Raw genomic sequence first — 17,278 nt, forward strand, 5'->3', positions numbered from 1 at the left:
AAAAAAAAGGAAAACAGACCAATCCAATTAAATAAATTGAATATTAATGTCCATACACTTGAGTATAGACCCCCCAAAACTGGCTGTAGTTAAATCTATTATTGTGTGTACATCTACAAAAACAGTTTTATTAAAGTACATATTCTTTTATGAATCCCATGGGTGGGCAGTCGGTCAATCTGGGTGGGCCTGGGTGTCTACAGTACAACGTTAAACTTGAATCTTTTTCTTAACCTGGTCAGATTTTTCAAATTGCTATGCTAATGGGCAAGCTAAGACAGTGACCAGCTTTAAAGAACAGCAGCACTTTTTAAATACATTTTATTTCTTATGCTACATTCACACAAACTGCGTTGGGAGCGTTTCTGGCGGCGCGTTTGAATTGAATTTAAAGGCCAACAGTAAATTAAATTGGAGTATATTACTTAACCAACTGTCAGAGTGTAGTATGAGAAACTAACCAATCAATGACAATACATTTGACTTTAACATCTTAATACTTAATGTATTTGTTCGTACACCTACAAAATGGCATACTGTAATATTAATACTAACAGCTAGGCTAACTTGCTTTAATGCATGATTAAAGATTAAATTGGGATATTTTTCTGTAAAATATTGGTTGAATTGGGAAGTGTAAAAACAATTAATCACTTACTTAGTAAGATAATCAAATACTTGAGGTAAGAATATTAGCACTGCAACATTTTTGTTGATCACATGGCTATTTTTAAATCCATTATACAAACAGCGATAAAAATAACACATAACAATGAAAAACATTTAAATAACAATAGGCATAAGGCATTGCACAATATGAAGCATGGTAACATTCATCTTATTGTACAATGTGTTCCAGCACAGAGTTATTTCCTTGTAAAGGTGCAAATTAAACGGCACGGCATTTTTGATGTGAGAACAACAAGGCGAGAAGTGACACCTGCACAGCACGCCAAGAAACAAATTGCAAATTTGACTAAGAAGTCGCTGTTAATTATGTGTGAGCAGGACAATGGCCCTCAGCCATAATAATGTAAATCCATATTTGCGATGGGGAGGAATCCCTCAAGTGTGTAAATGGCGCATTTCAGGGTACAAATACAACTACTGTAACCACTCATAGAAAGGCCACCAGATTTCACTTGAGCTGCTGAAAATAGCGAAAGTCTAGTTTGTGCATTTTATTTTATTTGCATTTTATTATTTATAATTAGAAAAAAAGGGAAAGGAAAAATGCATTACTGGAAATTAAAGTTAATTTTTCCAAGATAAAACAAAAACAAGGTGTAATATGAGATTAAAACTGTATTTTCAAAATTAAAACTGGTAATATTAAGAGATTTTACCCCGAAACAGTTTTACTACTAAAAGATTAAATTTGCATTTTTTTTAAACAAAAAGGTTTAAATATTTCAACATTAAATATTTTTTCAATGAAGAATTGTGCAGTATTATGAGAATAAAGTCTTACATTTTCAAGAAAAAAAAAGAAAAATCTATAATATGACAAGATTAAACTTCTGTTTTGTTTTTGTTTCATACAAAAAATGTATAATATCAAAAGAATCAAGTTGGATTTTTCTTAAAATAATAAAGTGGCAGTAATATGGAAGTATATTGAATTCAAATTATTCTGAAAAAATATTCAGAAAAACAGAATAGAATATTTTGAAAAACAGTAAAAAAAAATAATCTGAAAAACAGAAACAAATAAGAAAACTGGGTAATAAAAAATACAAAAACAGAAAAAAATACTCTGAAATACGGGAAAAAAAAGAAAGTGAAGTAGCCAACACGCTTCGGTATAAAAGTAACATTTTTGTTTTTCAAGAAAGTGTTTGTGAACATTTGTTTAAGTGGGGAAAATGATGAGGACTGAAAGATAGAAAAAAATGAATAGGAAAACGTTTTCCAGTCCTGGCATAAACGCATAATGATTGAGACTTTGCTCCCACCTAGTGGTCCATTCATGGCCGTTACTTTGCCATTTCAGAAATGTTATTATTTTTATTTTTTTAATCATGCCACCATTCCACTTGGAGGGTGAATTAACTACAACATCATACTTGGATGTCACTGAGGATTGATCAAAGTCTGCATTTAAAAATAAAAGTTATTTGAAATGTCTTATCTTACTGTAATTTCAGACATTAAAATATAATTTCTGTTACCATGGAACCAGTCCAGTTACAGGTAGTAGGACTAGGATGCCACTCAAGAGGTTTTATTCAAATATGATCAATATGAAGTATTTTTGTTCCACTGCAGAGTGAGACTAAAAATCATTTCTATCCTTCAGCCATTCTTAGATATGTCACCATCATTTGATCACTTGAGAATAAATGAAATCTGCATATGTGACAGTAAAATCAGAGCACCATTGAAGATCATTTCTGTTCCCACTGAACAATTACACTTTCAAGAAGCACCTACAACCAGACAATAACACGATCTCACCCCAGCAGTTTCTTGAACGTCACATGTTGCATTTCTGAATAAGTATATGAAAATTGCATTTGAGAGTGTAAAGTCAGAGTGTCATTAAAAGTGTATGTGCCCATTGAACCATTCCAACCGGTACTAGAACATGCCAAAATAAAAGTCATCACAATCACTTTCAAAATAAAGGTTAATTACACTTTTTTTGGGTCTATTTTCATTTAACCCCTTGCTCTTTTAGAATGTGTTCATTAAACCAGGAAGGGTACAAATGCTAATGCGAAGTTTCATTAACATATGATGTTGCATTCCATAATAAATAATTGTGAGCTTAATGTCTATGATAATTTACTACCATTGAACCACTTCACTTTTAGGCTGTATCAGACCATTCACCTTGACGACATACAGTACTAGGCCATTCTAGGATGACTCCAAAGACGTTTGATCAACATGTGATATTTTCCACTTAATTCCCACATATCTGCCAGGTTGTGTAGTGTAGCAGTAAGCGTGTGCCCCTTTCACCTCTCGCCTCTGCTTTACTGGCAGCAAATAAACACGTCTCTGATGTGACTGCCGGTCGATGAATAGCCTTGCTGATGTCTCCTGAATGTGTGGTGGGCTAAATCGGGCGGTAATGACAGCGCTTCGTCATCATTAAACTGTAGTTGATGTACACTCGCTTGGCAAGTGTGGGGACATTTCCTGATACGGGGGGTAGGGGGGTACGGTGTCAAAAATGGGCATTAAAAAAAACAAAAAAAACTTTGTTTTCAGAACTTAATTAGATAGTGTTTCCCAATTAAATTCATCTAAATACTATCAAATAATAAAAGTGTATAAATGGTTGATTTAATCCAAAGGACACAACAAGAAACAGGCCATCCGCTCTGTTTGACGGATTTATTGCCCAATCTTTCTACTCTGTCAAAAGAAAATGTTTTGTATGGTATTTCTGTCAAAGAGTCAACCCATGACCTAATAATTAACACACTTATAATTCTCGGAAAATATTTTATACATAACAATAGATATATCAAATATCAACCTAATTTTTTTTTGTTTTTCTGTGTCATTACTTTTCATCATTGAAATGTATGATAAAGAAAAATGCTGTGACATTGTGTAGATTAGTAGAGCAGCTGAACCTTGGTGAAAACCCCTAATGTGCCCCTTCCTTTCTTCCTTTCTTGGTTATAGTGTTTATTTTATTTATTTATATTATTTTTATGGTGGTGTTTTGTGACCCTTCTTGAGGCTTGTCTGTTACCTTTTCTGTTTTATGTTAACGTTGCACAATGCCAATACGTTTTGTACATTTGAAGTTCAATTAAAAAAAAAAAAGACAGCTAAGTCTGTCTCATGCGTTTTACGTCACAAGAATGCGACAGTGTAAAAGTGTAAACAGATGCTGTAGCTTCCTCACTCGGTCGCTATTATCGCTACCACGAAGGACCAAAGATTATCTTCCCTGTTGTAAATATTAACGTGCTGTTAATAATCTTAATTTTTTAAAACATTTTTGGGGGACAAGGTCTAATGTCTTACCTATGATGGCGCTTTCCTTGTTGAGTCTGTGCGCGAAGGAGGTGGTGAGCGACCACAGCTCGTCGCCCCACTGGCTGCGCTGGGTGCCCCGCGAGCTGTACGGCCCGTTATTGGAGGCCTCGTTCGCCGGATGCAGACCGCTGGCCGTCGGGGAGCTGGTGCAAAGGTGGCCGGAGCGCCGGCTCCGCATCGGCGGGCGCAGGAAGCGAGGGCAGCGGCCCCCGAGTAGGCTTTGCGTGCAGGCGCTGTTGCTCGCTGTCGTAAGGGGACTCTCCGATCACAGGTTGGTTATCGATGATGGATTGTCAATAGGATGGTGCACATTCACCGGTCGTTTTATGAAGTACTCCTGTAGAATCTGAAAATCAGGAACAAAATTGTTTAATTGGGGACGGCCAGAGGGTAAGAAATGGATGGATGGACTACGTATTTAAATGACATTTTTTCAAGTAATTGTAGGGTTGTCGGTGTGCCATTCTATAGTACACTATATACAGTATAACCAAATACAATAATAAACACAATAACATCGTATCACGTTTAAGTGTTCTTTACTTAAAACTAAACGTGCTTTAGCAAATTTAGCTAAATCTATTTTATTAAATAAATACAAGTGAGATTGTTTTGTAATATAAGTACAATATGTTTAACATGATACATATAATACATTTTTGTCAGTATTTAATTTTTATTTACATTGTGAGAATGTGCACCATAACTGATGTTTTTTTGTAAGCTATATCTGACCTTTTTCCCCCTCTTGTAAGTAGATCTGCACTGCGAGTATTGGACCTCTGCGGGCTGCAAGGGGACGAGGGTCCGACGCGGGACTCTATGGGGGGCTGGTCCCTGACCATAGCACTGTGCACCATGGTGGTCCAGGCCCGAGCCGGAGAACGAAAGAGGGTCTGCACTCTGGAGCGAGACAATGATGTGAAACGAGAGAGGGGCCAGCGCAAGAGAGTCAAGGAGGCAACTGGAGACAAGAGCGACCGCATGGATGGGTCCGCGGGAGTCTTGGGGGAAGCGGATTTGATGAAGGGGGTGAGGAGAAGGATGGAGACTGAGAGGAGGCGCGAGAGCACGGGAATGGAAGGAGATGGAAAGGAAATTCGCGCGCCCTTGCACGTCAGGGCGGACATTTTTGTTAACACCCGCTCTTGGGACCGAGTGTGCACGGCCCTGAGCACGTCGGGACCCCTAGAGCTGCAGTGCCGGTACCTGCACGTGGAGGAGGTCTCTGTGTCCAGCATTGGGACCCTGCTGGACTTCCTGCCGCCTCGGGGCCTGCTGGGGGTGGATGTGCGCTACAGCAACCTGGGCGTGGCGGGCTTGGCTCAGCTGCTTCCTCGGCTAGCCGCCTTCCCCGACTTGAGCTCACTCTGCCTGCACTACTGCAACCTGGACCTTCGCCGGGACCAACCAGGGCAGGAGGAGGCGCTCCGAGACCTCTCCCAAGGTCTGGCGCAGCTGCGGGGACTGCAACGTCTCAGCCTCACGGCGCTGCGTTTGCCCGGACAACTTCGTGTGCTACTCAGGTATGAATACATTTGTTCAAGTTATACTCAATGTCTTTTGTTTTTGAGATGTGGCATCAGTTAGATTGGAGGTCATTATTTGAAGGAACAGAACGCATTCCTGTTTTAAATTATTACATACTCATAAATGTGTAGTTTTTGTTTGAGGTGTGGCGTCCATTAGAGTGCGGGTACTTACCGGTATTTGAGGATATACAGTATCTCAATATACCTAAAATGTCCTGTCTTTTGTTGAGTTACTTAGCAAGGATGTTGTTATATGAGAAGCTACACGAATTGCATACTCCTAAATCTCCTTTTTTATTGAGTTATGACATCCATTAGAGTGGAGGTAATTATTTGATGAAATGCATTGTTGTAATATTCTTCATTGTCCTGCCCTTTTCCAGTTCCCTGTCACAGCCCCTGGAGGTGCTGGAGCTGCCTTACCTGAGCCTAAGCGCGGCCGATCTGTCCTACCTGTCGTGCAGCCAGCACGCCTCCTCCCTGCAACAGCTGGACCTGAGCGAGAACCGACTTGACGCCCACTCGCTGCCCTCCGTGCGCCGCCTCCTTTCGCAAGCGTCGGGCACCCTGCGCCACCTGGCTCTGAGCGGCTGCGGGCTCAGCGACGACCTGCTGGGTCCGCTGCTGCCTTCCCTGGGCTGCTGCTCGTCCTTGCGGAGCCTGGCCCTGGCCCTCAACCCGCTGTCCACTGCCGGCCTGGTGAAGGCGGTGAGGACGGCGGCGAGGGTGCCCTCCATGCGCCAGTTGCTCTATCCCAACCCCCTGGAGGACTACCAGCCGGGCCTTCCCGAGCTGCCGTCCAGCGCTCAGCTCCTGGACTGGCCCCTGGACGAGTCGACGGACATCAACGCCACCAGCTGCCTCCTCAACAAAGTGCTGAAGGACTGCGGACGCTCGGACATCGTGCTCACATGCGACCTGCTCAATTATGATAAAGACTCAGTAGAGTGATGGACATTAATGCACTATAGTCTTTGCATACATTTGTATATTCAATATGAACCGAATGTAACTTTTGTCATACTTGCGTGCAATATATGCATGTTTTCATACTTAATTTTTTAAATATTAAAGCAACACTATGTCAAATGTCAGTTTTTGTTGACTATGGCGGCGCCATGTGGACAAAAGTGGTAGTATTTTGACAAAAGTAAACCACATTTCCCATGCATGCCAGCGCGTAGTGTCGTGAAATCCTGAGCTCTCGCTGGCCTGCAAGTTAGACTGGATTACATTTCTATTTCCAGTGGCTGAGTGAAAGATGAATAGCGATCAGGTAATGAATCTAATTTTGTTCAAACAATACTTTTGTTTTTTTTGTTTGTTTTGGGGCTTCTGCCATGACACCAGTAATACCGCAGAGACATTCAAATTGACTTCCATCCTTATAGCGAAAGGAGCAAGTGAGTATGCCGTAAAGCAATTCAGGACATTTGTATTTTTTTTTTGTGTGCCAGGGTTGCTCCCACCCTCATCAAAATTGCTTAGTGGCAGTAAAAACGATACAGACCCCCCAGGGCATGACAGAAGTCCCATTCAACTACTTGTAAGTCAATGTTTCATCACAAGAGTTGTGAATTTTTCTTTTTTATTATGGTCGAATTCTTGCCCAGTGCTGCTTTAAATGTGTGTTTTGTGTCCCATTTTTTTAATGTACATACTGTTTTCATATAATATAACAGTGACGTCATCTTTCATGGTGTAAACATACTGGAAAAAAATGTATTCACGTGATTGCACATTTACATTTTGGCAGGAAGAAAAAAAAAAAAAAAAAAAGTCAACCAAGTCGAATAAGTCGACACACAGTTTTTTCCCCAAGGCTTTGCTTGGCACCATTGTACACCATCCACACAGATATTTCCAGTCCACATAAACGTCCATTCTACTGTATCTGAACTACTCATGGCCTTTTCACACTCTATTACCACCCTTTAATTGTGGAAAAATAATCCTGCAAAGCCATCCGATTACTCGATTATTCAATTGGAATAGTTGATGAGATAATGGATTCTGAAAAGATTTGATATTGACAGCCCTTATTTACATTAAATACTAATTCTAATACTCTTCACTTCAGTCTCCTGTCGTTTGTTATTATTACCGAGTGGGGGACAGGAAATATGGTACTCCAATCCAGTATTTTTTTTTTTTATTAGTGAATACATTAAGGAAGGGTCCTTTTTGAGGACACAAAGTACTGTATTCTAATATCAAAATCATCCTTTGTGATTGAGGAACGGTGTCTGTTAGCAAGCAGGTCCCTATTTGAGTAACTAAAGTCAGATAAAACTGTCGCAAGCGGGAAGACTGGAGCAGATTCCAGGCTTCAGAGGTGTCAATTTGACCCCGGCGGGTTGCCTGCGTGGTATTTCACATATATATGACCTCTCCTGAAGGAAGTACAGTATACGTATTATGTAACATTATTATTATTATGCATGTCAATAGACGTGCTATCTATGTAGTTGCTACATGTACTGCACGTCCACCACAGGGATGGCAGGTGGAGGCCACCTTTGAAGGACTGCTGTGTACTCCTTTTTACAGGAGGTACTGTACAGGCCACAACAAGGACAGCAACACCTGTCCTCACTTTTTTTTTTCCCCCACTCCCAACATACTTGAATGGTGTGCGTAAATGAACAGAAAGCTGCACAAAGCAACAAACCCTCATGAGTCAATCATATTGACACATAAGGGTAAAAGTTTATATTTACATTTGCAACTATACACTATAAAAATACATGCGTGACAAAAGGTTCAAAATCTATATGGGTCATGAATCCGAATTGACCATAAATGTGCGTCAAGTGTTTCACAAGGATTCTAGAATCTTTCCATCTAATGTTTTTCCTTCTTCACATGTTTGGATGGTGAACTCCCTTGTGAAATAGTGCATTTCTATTTTACCCGACTGGTGTGCTGTCGCGATTCCTGAGTACGTGTTCTGTTGTCCTGGATCTCCAAACACAGCCATGGCCGTCAGCCTGAGAAAGTAAAATAATACAGTAAACGTCTGGTGGAATACGTTCCAGACCTACTCGCATTTGGTGAAAATCTTGGGTACAGAGAGACAATTAAAAAAATAATAAAACGAATAGCTTTACCTTCTGACCAACTTTAAGCACATTTGAGCTTGTTAAAAGTGTCTCGGCACACATTTGTCTGCCCATGTCTGATGCCACGTCGGCACGGTATTTAGCTTAGAATTCTAGCTACAAGCTAATGAGCCTCATGTGAAGGTGGTTTGTTTGTACTGAACTGAAAATAGTTGTTTTAAGTAACATGGGTTCATGATTGTGTACGTGCTATATGCATGGTGTACAATCCTTCACTGTACATGAACACAAAATATAAGTGTCAAAATCACCTGTCTGCATCCAGTTGCTCCGTGACCACAGGCGCTGTGTCGCTCTTCAGCAGATCCCAAATGTGAAGGCGGGATGCGGCGTCCAACGCGCAGAAGACCGCCGGCCTGGTCCGGCTCCACTGCAGCGAGACCACTGCCTGGCCGGCCGTGCCGTCCGTCCACTCGGCCACCGGTTTGTCGCGGCTGACCTCGTGTAACCGCATGCTCCCGTCACCGCAGCCCACCTCGCACATGACCGCGGTAATGTTAAAAGCCTCACTTAAGAGAGTTACAGTGTAGTCATGAATAGATTTATTAATGTGATGCATGTTGCTCTCCTGTCATATCAAATCATGTACATGTAAATGGACAGATGTGTTTACACTTAAAACGAGGCAGTGCATCCTGAAAGTATTCACTGCACTTCCGCTTTTCGACTTTTTGCTATGTTACATTCCAGAATGGATTTTTTTCCTTAAAATTCTACATACAACATCCCACAATTTCATTGTGAGTTTTGCTAATTTAATACAAAAAAAACAATAATTAAGAAATCAAATGTGCATAATTTGCAGCCTTTCTTGATGCACATTTGACAGCAATTCAAGCCTCAATTCTTTTTTGAGGTACATATATGTCTTATGTAGTCGACCGAATAGGCGTTGATGAATTTTGAAATCGCTCGTTTTCAACATAAACAGTAAAGGTTGTTGCTCACCAAAAACAAGTTTGGCCTGAAAGGAGAAAAGTGGATGGCGCAGACATCTACAAGTCGGGTGGCCAACTCCTGCGAGCTGTAGCACTTGGGCACGGCCTTCAAACCTTGCGTGGTGCCGTGACTGACCACCCCCTTGAGTGGAAACGTGTCTTTTTAAAGCCCGTTTGACTTTTAGTTCTGGATTTTGCCTCATGCTCACCAAATTGTTGCCAATGAAGAAATGACTGGGGTCAGTGGGAAGAAACTTTAAACAAAGTGACTGCGGCAGTCCTGTTTTGTCCGCATGCGACGGCGACACCCTGCGAGGTAGATAAGGTCAGGGGTTATAAGATTCCCATCCAAAAACAACCCGGAACACTCGACACTCGTACGCATGTTTCCATCAAATGTTGAGGCGACAAAACCAACAGCATAACAAACAAGATTCCCCCCCCCCCCCCCCCTTTACTCCATTGCAGCAGCTGTGCGCCGCTTTACGGCCTATTTTGAGAGGGCTCGTCTGGCGCTGACAAACGATCATCACATGCTGTTTATCATATCTCACCCCTTGGCCGTCACGCAGGCAGAGCTGTGGAGCAGCTTTACTTTGCCACCCGGCCTCAGACCTGCAAAACCGAATGTGCACACACGTGTGAGAAATATGAGCACATACAGTGTATTCATCACCCGAGACTGCTGTGATGTTCCGAGCTCCGGACTTCTGTACATTCTTTCCCATCTCAGACTGACATTTACATGATTTGTCTTAGTGAATGGGTAAACCAAAGTTCACATTAGGGCCCGACCCATATGAATTTTTTTAGGCTGATGCTGATCTAGATTACTGGGACGATTGATTAAAAAAATATATACAATAATGAATAAAACAATATATTTGTGTGTGTGAATTACTAAATATGTCAAGTTAAAACCTCGTGTAGTGTACAGAAAATGCATTGATGGATAGAATCTCAGTGCTTCTTCCTAATATGTAACATAAAGTGATTTACAGTTCAAATGTGAATGTCACTTGGCAGCCCTGGTTGAAAGCTTGAGTATGTTCATGGGGAAGAAAAAAAACAAAAAACTTGCCTAGATCTGTCTGGGAGCCCGATTCGTTGGCTTTTGAGAGTTGCACTACCACCTAGAGGCGACAGACAGAACCACTTTTAGGGCTTTGCCTCGAAAACAAAACAAAACAAATGGAGACCTACCCAAAGATTCAAAAGCCCGCTTTCATCCAGAGAGGCCAACTGGAAGGACAACCCCAACAACTCTGGATATTAGGGCAGACTGTTGTCATGACGACACTCGGAAGCACTCAAAACATTTCTCCATATCCCCTGCAGACGGATTGCCTCACCTTCCTCGGATGCTAAAAAGGCCACCTCTGACCCCGGCATCCCGGCCGCATTGGTTGGAACCACCTCCACGGAGGTCACTGGCGAGAAATGGGCTGAGGGCAATGCATCTACATACACACACACACAAACAGGTGACACTTGCTTGCTGCTCTTAATGGAATGGCCCCTAACCTCTTTGAGGGTAGCTTAAAAATGTTTTCTAGGCATGTGCACGTATCATGATAGCACTCACAAAAACAAGAAGACCACCATTTTAATTTGAGGCTGCCATTCGACAGTCCTGTATTTTCAAACTCCATGGGGTCATGACCTGGCCAAACGTGACATACCGGTGGAGAACGTCGGCCGCCTGAAGGTCCACTCGTCATCGCCCAACTTCACGCGCTCGTGGTTGCCGTCGGGCTCTCGTAGGTCCCACACTGCCACGGAGCCGACGGACGTGCCGGCAAACACCAGTGTGGCCTTTCCCGGGCTGAAACAGCAGCACTGCACCTGAGAGAGGAGCATTTGAAACATGCTTGATCGCACTTGGCAATGAACAGAACAACGCGGAATAATCCACAAAAAGGCACCTCTGATTCACAGAGCAGGATCTTCTGCGGTCTGGATGGCTCCCACATGTTCCAGACGCAGATGGCGGTGCAGTCGTGATGCGGCACGACATCAACGGGTGAAGCTGGGGGCTTGTGGACGGACAGGAGCGTGTGCCTCTGCGCCTGAGAGAAAAGCACCTGGCTCACGGCGCGACCTGGATGGAACCAAAGTTTGTTTAGTTGAATGTGTACGGTACATACAAGTCAATGCGATGGCACCTGCGCACCGCGGACAAAAGGCAAGTCGGTGTTGAGTTGGAGACTTCCGTCACTGAATAACAGAGCGTCCGTTTGTGTCGTCTGGCCCTGGAAGGAACTCCTCTCGGCGTGGTCCTCCTCCAGCAGCACCGCCATCACCTGAAGTAGAAGGCAATTTCCATATAGCAAAGGCGTCAATTTTGAGAAAAAAAAATACAAGTTTTAATTCGGTTGATCGGTCGCTCTGCTTTTTTTAAAATGTATATTTTATCCATCCATCCGTTATCCATACTGCTTTTCCTCACAAGGATTAATTTACTGTCAAGATAACTTCTATGCTTAAGGCCCACTAGCTGAAATACGTCATTCTGATTAATATTGCGTTTGTGGAATATAAATTAAACAGCAAAATGCACCCAATTTTAGCCATCTCATGGGGTGGCCATTTTGTCACTTCTGGCCACTGAAATTGACATCGAAGTTGTTTAGGGCTCACATAACGACCAATCGCGGCTCACCTGTTTTCTGAAGCTGAGCCATGATTGGTCATTATCTGAGCCCTGAGCAACTTCGATGTCATCTTCAGTCGACAGAAGTGACAAAATGGCCGCCCCCCGAGCTAACTGAAAACGGGTGGATTTCTCATATTCCACAAACACAATATTAATCAGAATGCCGTGTTTAGGCAAGTGGGCCTGCATAGAACATATTCTGGAAAAAAACATGTTTGGGGTGATTTCTCTGTTTAAGAAGTGTTGTGCCATTCGATTATTTTTCCCAATCATTCAGCCCTAGAAACAGGTACAAGTACGTCTCTACTATACTTAAGTAGTTTTCAGGTTGGAAAAAAAATAGGAAACCAGAGTACAAAAATGACAACAACAGAGTCAGAGAAGCAAGCTATTCCCCATCAAAATAAAGATGATTCACCTGGGAGGCAGCACGCAGGAAGATAGCCAAACGCCTTGAATCGAAGTTCGTTCCGCTCATGTTTCGAGTTTCATGTGACCGGTTTGGATCTGCGGGGCAAAAAGGCAAGATGTTTATGCTACGATTTTCGCATGTTTGTTGTGTTTTATTGGCACGACTGACCACATTTATTGTTTCACTGCAATCTATTGCCTTTTTCTCCTAAGAGCATATACTACAGGAGATCTGTGATTTTCAAGTGTGGTACAAGCGCCACTAATGGTACACCGTCTCCCTCTAGTGGTACATGAAACAATCACTGAATTAAACAGTGTCCAATGATACAGTGGCTTTTTTTTTATCCAGTATAGTAAATTTGTGGCAATTGACAGATGTTTACACTTTGTCTTCGGGGAGAGACAGAAGGTGCACAAAAGTCTGCATTCAAGTCAGAGATGTTGTTTGTTTCCTACCGCCACAGGCGCCGCTGTGCTCTGCGGGATGCTGCGTCCACTTGTCACTCAAGTCCACCTCCTCAGTCTGGACGTCGCGCTCCGCGTTTTCCTCGTTACACTGGACGTAAGCCTGCCGAGGGATTCGTCGGAATTAGGCGAGAACGCGCCAGCACGGAATGCGATGAGGGGAAAAGTGTCGCCTGAACTCACCTGCTTTGTGTTTGCGGCTCCAAAGTTCCTAATGTACATGTCGTATTCACTGACGGGCGGAAGATCCAGAAGGGAAAACGTGGTGGAGAAATCCAGATCAATTAAGCGAAGCAGCTCTGCGCTGCGCTTCCTGTTAGCAAGACAATTGAGGAAATCGAATTATTTGCCGTTAAAAAAAAAATAAATAAATTAAAAAAATCAGTGAGGATATTTAACAGACGTTCAGGTTAACATCAAGGTTGATATTCATTGCCTACTTTTGTTTCATGGCGACTTTCTTGCTGACTTCTCGCTGCTTCGCCGCCACAAAGTCGATAAACTTTCCTCGCTGGGAGCTTCTACTGTGCTTCTCGTCTGATCTATTCACTGACAGTGAAAGATGCATTATGATCCCACGTGCACTGATTTTATTCGAAATCATACATCAGAACTACCTCTGGCCGTTTCAGGCTTTTCCTCGCCTTCTTCTTCCTCTTTGCTAAGAGTAGAAAAAGCCGCTCGGACCCGTTCATTCTCTTCACCCATGGCTTTTTGGATGGCTTTAATCTCCTCTCCCAGCTCCAGATTGCCAGCCTCTTCTTCCGCGTCCTTGTCGTCCTCGTCCAGCTCCTCGAAATCCTCTTCGTAATCCTGACGAAATGACAAATCGCACTCGGGTGAAGGCTGGGGCAAACAAAGCCATTGTATAAAATGGGCGTAAAAATTCCTTACCGCTTTCTTGTCAAGAAAACCAATTACGGCATGCATGCGTAACAAATGACACATAGAAAATGAATTAACTAAAAGAAACAACACTAACATATAAAAGTGTGGCCATTTTCATATTACCTCAAAGTCATCCTCGTACTCGTGTGAAGGCTCATCCTTGGCTACCTGCACGTGACAAAAACACGTGAAACAATATAAGCAATCTAACTAACTACATGTTTTCCTAACCCGGGGTTTTATTAGTTTTGGATTTTTCATTATAATTAGTTTGTATTTCATTTTGACTTTGGCTTTTTCAGTTAGTTTGAATTCGTTTTTAGAACAGGTTTGTTAGTTTATTTTCATTTTTAATTTGTCGAAAATTCTTCATCTTAAAGTGGAAATCAACCCAAACATATTTTTTTAAGAATATGTAGAATATTGTTTTGGTTGATTTCCCCTTTAATTTAGTTCTTATTAGTTTTTGTAATATACTTGTTTGCGGTATTTCCGAGTGCAAGATAAATGAACAATGGTGAATTTTAGTAGCCTGAGTTGGAATCTTACTGGGTTTTCCGTGTCTCCAGCACCTTTTGCTGTCACGTTCCCTGTACGCATCAGGTCCTCCTGGATCAAGAAGACAAACATGGTCATGTATTTCGTTATCGGGACCATACAGATGGGTGAGCCACTAACTTCAGCTTTTTGAGTCTTAGCCTCATGGCTGTGGCTCGCTTTGGACTCCTTGGAGCTGGCGTGACGTCTCTCGCCGTCCTCTCTATGCCGCCTCTCTTTCCGTCTTTCCCTCTCGGCTCTCTCTTCCTCGGCTCCCTCTTCTCGCTCTCGCCTTGGCCTTTCATCCTGAAGGGCAGCAAGGAAATGTCAAACTAGTACGGGTAAAATGTCCATTTGCAACACGTGCAATGCTTACATGATATGCTCTCTCTTTGTGTCTCCTTTCTCGCTCTTCTTTTTGTTTTCGGTATTGCTCTGAGGGAATTAAAAATGTTGGAATGCTAGAAAAGTGAGGGAAATAATTGGGAATGTTTACCTCTTTCCTCCCTCGAATGCTTCCTGTCCTCATGCCTCTCTCGTCTGTCTTGGTCGTCCCTCCTCTCTTCGTGCCTCCTTCTCTCCCGTTCTTCCCGCCGTCTTTCTTTGTCCCGTTCCTCTCTTCGTCTTTCCTTCTCTCGTTCCTCCCTCCGTCTTTCCTTATCCTCCTTTCTCTTAAGTCTGTCCTCCTCCTCCTCATGTCCCTCCCTTGGCCTCCCTTTATCCCGCTTGTCTCTGTCCTCTCTGGAGTCGCGTGCACGCCTGCTCGTGTCCTCCAGCCTGTCTCGCTCTGACCTCCTGTCCCGGTCACCCCTTCTCTCCTCTGCGTACAAGTCCTGTCTCTCTCCATGACGGTCTCTGTCAGTGGTGGAAAGTAACATGGTAACATTAAAGTACATAAGTAGACTTTTCAGATATCTGTAAATGAGTTTTTATTTTTTGATGACTTGACTTATATTCCCTACATTTGAAAACGTGTATAGACTTTCTATTTCTTACTTTGACATTACAGGCTTGTTGCTAAATTAGACCATCGCTAATGACAAAAAAAAGGTTTACTTTCGTACTCAAATACATTTCCGAGTCTGCACTTTTTTAAAGTAGTTGCATAGGTGGTTCTACTTAACCAGAATCGTTTTAACACAAGTGACTGTACTTCTATGTACTAGTTATTTATAAGAAGAAAAAGTTTGAGTACAGTAATTAGCCACCTGTGGTCTCTTTCCCCCCGGGAGTCCCTGGGACGTCTCTCCACGGATTCCCCACCGCGGTGCTGCTTTCTGTCGTGTTCCTGTTCCTTCCTCCGGGAAAGTAGTCTTTTCAGCTCGGCGGCAGACCAGGTGTCTTCCATGCTTATTTTCTGACAAAACACACACATTAGAAGACATTGTGGTCGTATAATACGCTTAAAAGGAGAAATAAGCTCTTGGGAAAACCGCACGACGACGTCAATTTCTTGGCATATTGACGCCTAGGAATTAGCAAACCAACTCTTCAAGCGACCAATACCACAAAATTAAAGCATAAATATAAATTGTGTACCTTTTCGTGGGGCATGCTGCCGTCGGTGTTTGGAAAAGTGGCTCCAATGGGCAAGAACATTTACATGTTTCTGAGCCTAGCACGCCACCGTGACAAGAAATTGCCTTTTTTCTTTTCCTCCTCCTGGTTCTGCGCATGCGTAGTTCTCCGAAACCAAGGAGGACGCGTCACTTTCCACTTGACAACAGGTTTGTGAATCGACAGCAGAGCGCACGCCCCAATCCATTAGTACATCCTTATCGATTCCTTTAAAATTATGATTAAATACAATTGATAAAAACACTTAAATATGTTGTGAATATTATATTTAATTTGTGTCGTGACGTTACATTACAATTACAACTGAGTGAAACCCAAATATTAACCTCAACCATACAGGAAGTGCACCCTCTGCTGGGGACATGTGGTATTACATAACCCACTCATTTCTAAATGGAGGAGGTCTTTTGAACGACTTTTGAACCCGATGGCCTAGGCCCTAGACACTCAGAACCAACATAAACTCCTCCATTTCCAGGGCCCCTGAACACGCTTTACAAGCTTTCGTGGCTCTACAACCCTCTGTTCAACCAGAATGGACGTCAAATAGCCGTTTCGACAAATAGTTCATAGCTCCGCCTCGACTGACTTAGGGTTAAGCGTTTGTAATTTTTGATGTTCAATAAAGTGCTCAAAAGTACGCGTGACGTCATAAGACGGCGCATCATTAAAACCACCAAGGAAATATTTTAACAAAAAGAAAAAAGAAAGCGCGTAGAACCCGTGTGGGTGGACTCAAACGTTTTGGTCCAGCCTTCGTTGAGCCGCGCCTCGAACTGAGCTCTACGGCCACTCGCCCTAATAGGAGTTTCATTTGACGCGCCCACTTTTGGTCGCGACACGCTCCCAAGTCCCGCTTCATCAGGCCCATCACTACAGACCAACTGTTTTGCATTGTTGGTTTTTTTAGGGTGTTATATAAGACACATTGATGGCTTTGTACTTAGGAATTGAGCTCCTGAAAATCACTTTGTTACATCAATGAAAGAAGCCCTCAACTCACTTTGGTACTTGACACCAAGGAGCCACAAGATGACACCAAATGCATACTTTTAGAGTTGATTCTTTTGTCTGTGCACAAAGTCAGCCCGCACCCAAAAATGAAAAGAAAAAAGATTCCCCTCTGACAAAAATAAAAACAGAAAT

The 17,278-nt window shown here is 42.6% G+C and overlaps 2 protein-coding genes across 2 annotated transcripts; one reads left to right on the forward strand and one right to left on the reverse strand.

Annotated features, from left to right (window-relative positions):
- The first annotated feature begins 3,820 nt into the window (after positions 1-3,820).
- On the forward strand, positions 3,821-7,608 carry LOC147127333 (leucine-rich repeat-containing protein 14). The gene is made up of 3 exons (XM_086021010.1): positions 3,821-4,273; positions 4,761-5,528; positions 5,918-7,608. Exons 1-3 carry the CDS (start codon positions 3,993-3,995, stop codon positions 6,483-6,485), a joined length of 1,617 nt encoding a protein of 538 aa, XP_085877136.1. The 5' UTR covers positions 3,821-3,992; the 3' UTR covers positions 6,486-7,608.
- A 589-nt stretch (positions 7,609-8,197) lies between these two features.
- Positions 8,198-16,984, reverse strand: dync2i1 (dynein 2 intermediate chain 1). The gene is made up of 23 exons (XM_086020998.1): positions 16,094-16,984; positions 15,763-15,911; positions 15,051-15,409; positions 14,931-14,989; positions 14,696-14,860; positions 14,567-14,626; positions 14,141-14,185; positions 13,747-13,942; positions 13,570-13,678; positions 13,313-13,442; positions 13,121-13,232; positions 12,669-12,757; positions 11,768-11,897; positions 11,520-11,695; positions 11,277-11,439; positions 10,947-11,054; positions 10,798-10,859; positions 10,676-10,727; positions 10,149-10,209; positions 9,804-9,903; positions 9,605-9,736; positions 8,908-9,131; positions 8,198-8,524 (listed from the first exon to the last, which is right to left on the reverse strand). The coding sequence occupies exons 1-23, from the start codon at positions 16,151-16,153 to the stop codon at positions 8,353-8,355; spliced, it is 2,913 nt and encodes a 970-aa protein (XP_085877124.1). The 5' UTR covers positions 16,154-16,984; the 3' UTR covers positions 8,198-8,352.
- Between the last annotated feature and the right edge of the window lie 294 nt (positions 16,985-17,278).

This window comes from Filicampus tigris, chromosome 21, assembly GCF_054856515.1.
Source record: "Filicampus tigris isolate MCC_2025a chromosome 21, RoL_Ftig_1.0, whole genome shotgun sequence".
Taxonomy (NCBI): Eukaryota; Metazoa; Chordata; class Actinopteri; order Syngnathiformes; family Syngnathidae; genus Filicampus; species Filicampus tigris.

Excerpts from the sequence above, each read along its gene's own strand:
- LOC147127333 (XM_086021010.1), top strand. The coding sequence starts at position 3,993 with ATGATGGCGCTTTCCTTGTTGAGTCTGTGCGCGAAGGAGGTGGTGAGC. Across the intron at positions 4,274-4,760 it reads AGGGGACTCTCCGATCACAG|ATCTGCACTGCGAGTATTGG; the intron begins GTTGGTTATCGA and ends TCTTGTAAGTAG. Across the intron at positions 5,529-5,917 it reads CAACTTCGTGTGCTACTCAG|TTCCCTGTCACAGCCCCTGG; the intron begins GTATGAATACAT and ends GCCCTTTTCCAG.
- dync2i1 (XM_086020998.1), bottom strand. The coding sequence starts at position 16,153 with ATGTTCTTGCCCATTGGAGCCACTTTTCCAAACACCGACGGCAGCATG. Across the intron at positions 12,758-13,120 it reads GCACAGCGGCGCCTGTGGCG|ATCCAAACCGGTCACATGAA; the intron begins GTAGGAAACAAA and ends TTTGCCCCGCAG. Across the intron at positions 11,440-11,519 it reads TCCTGCTCTGTGAATCAGAG|GTGCAGTGCTGCTGTTTCAG; the intron begins GTGCCTTTTTGT and ends CTCCTCTCTCAG.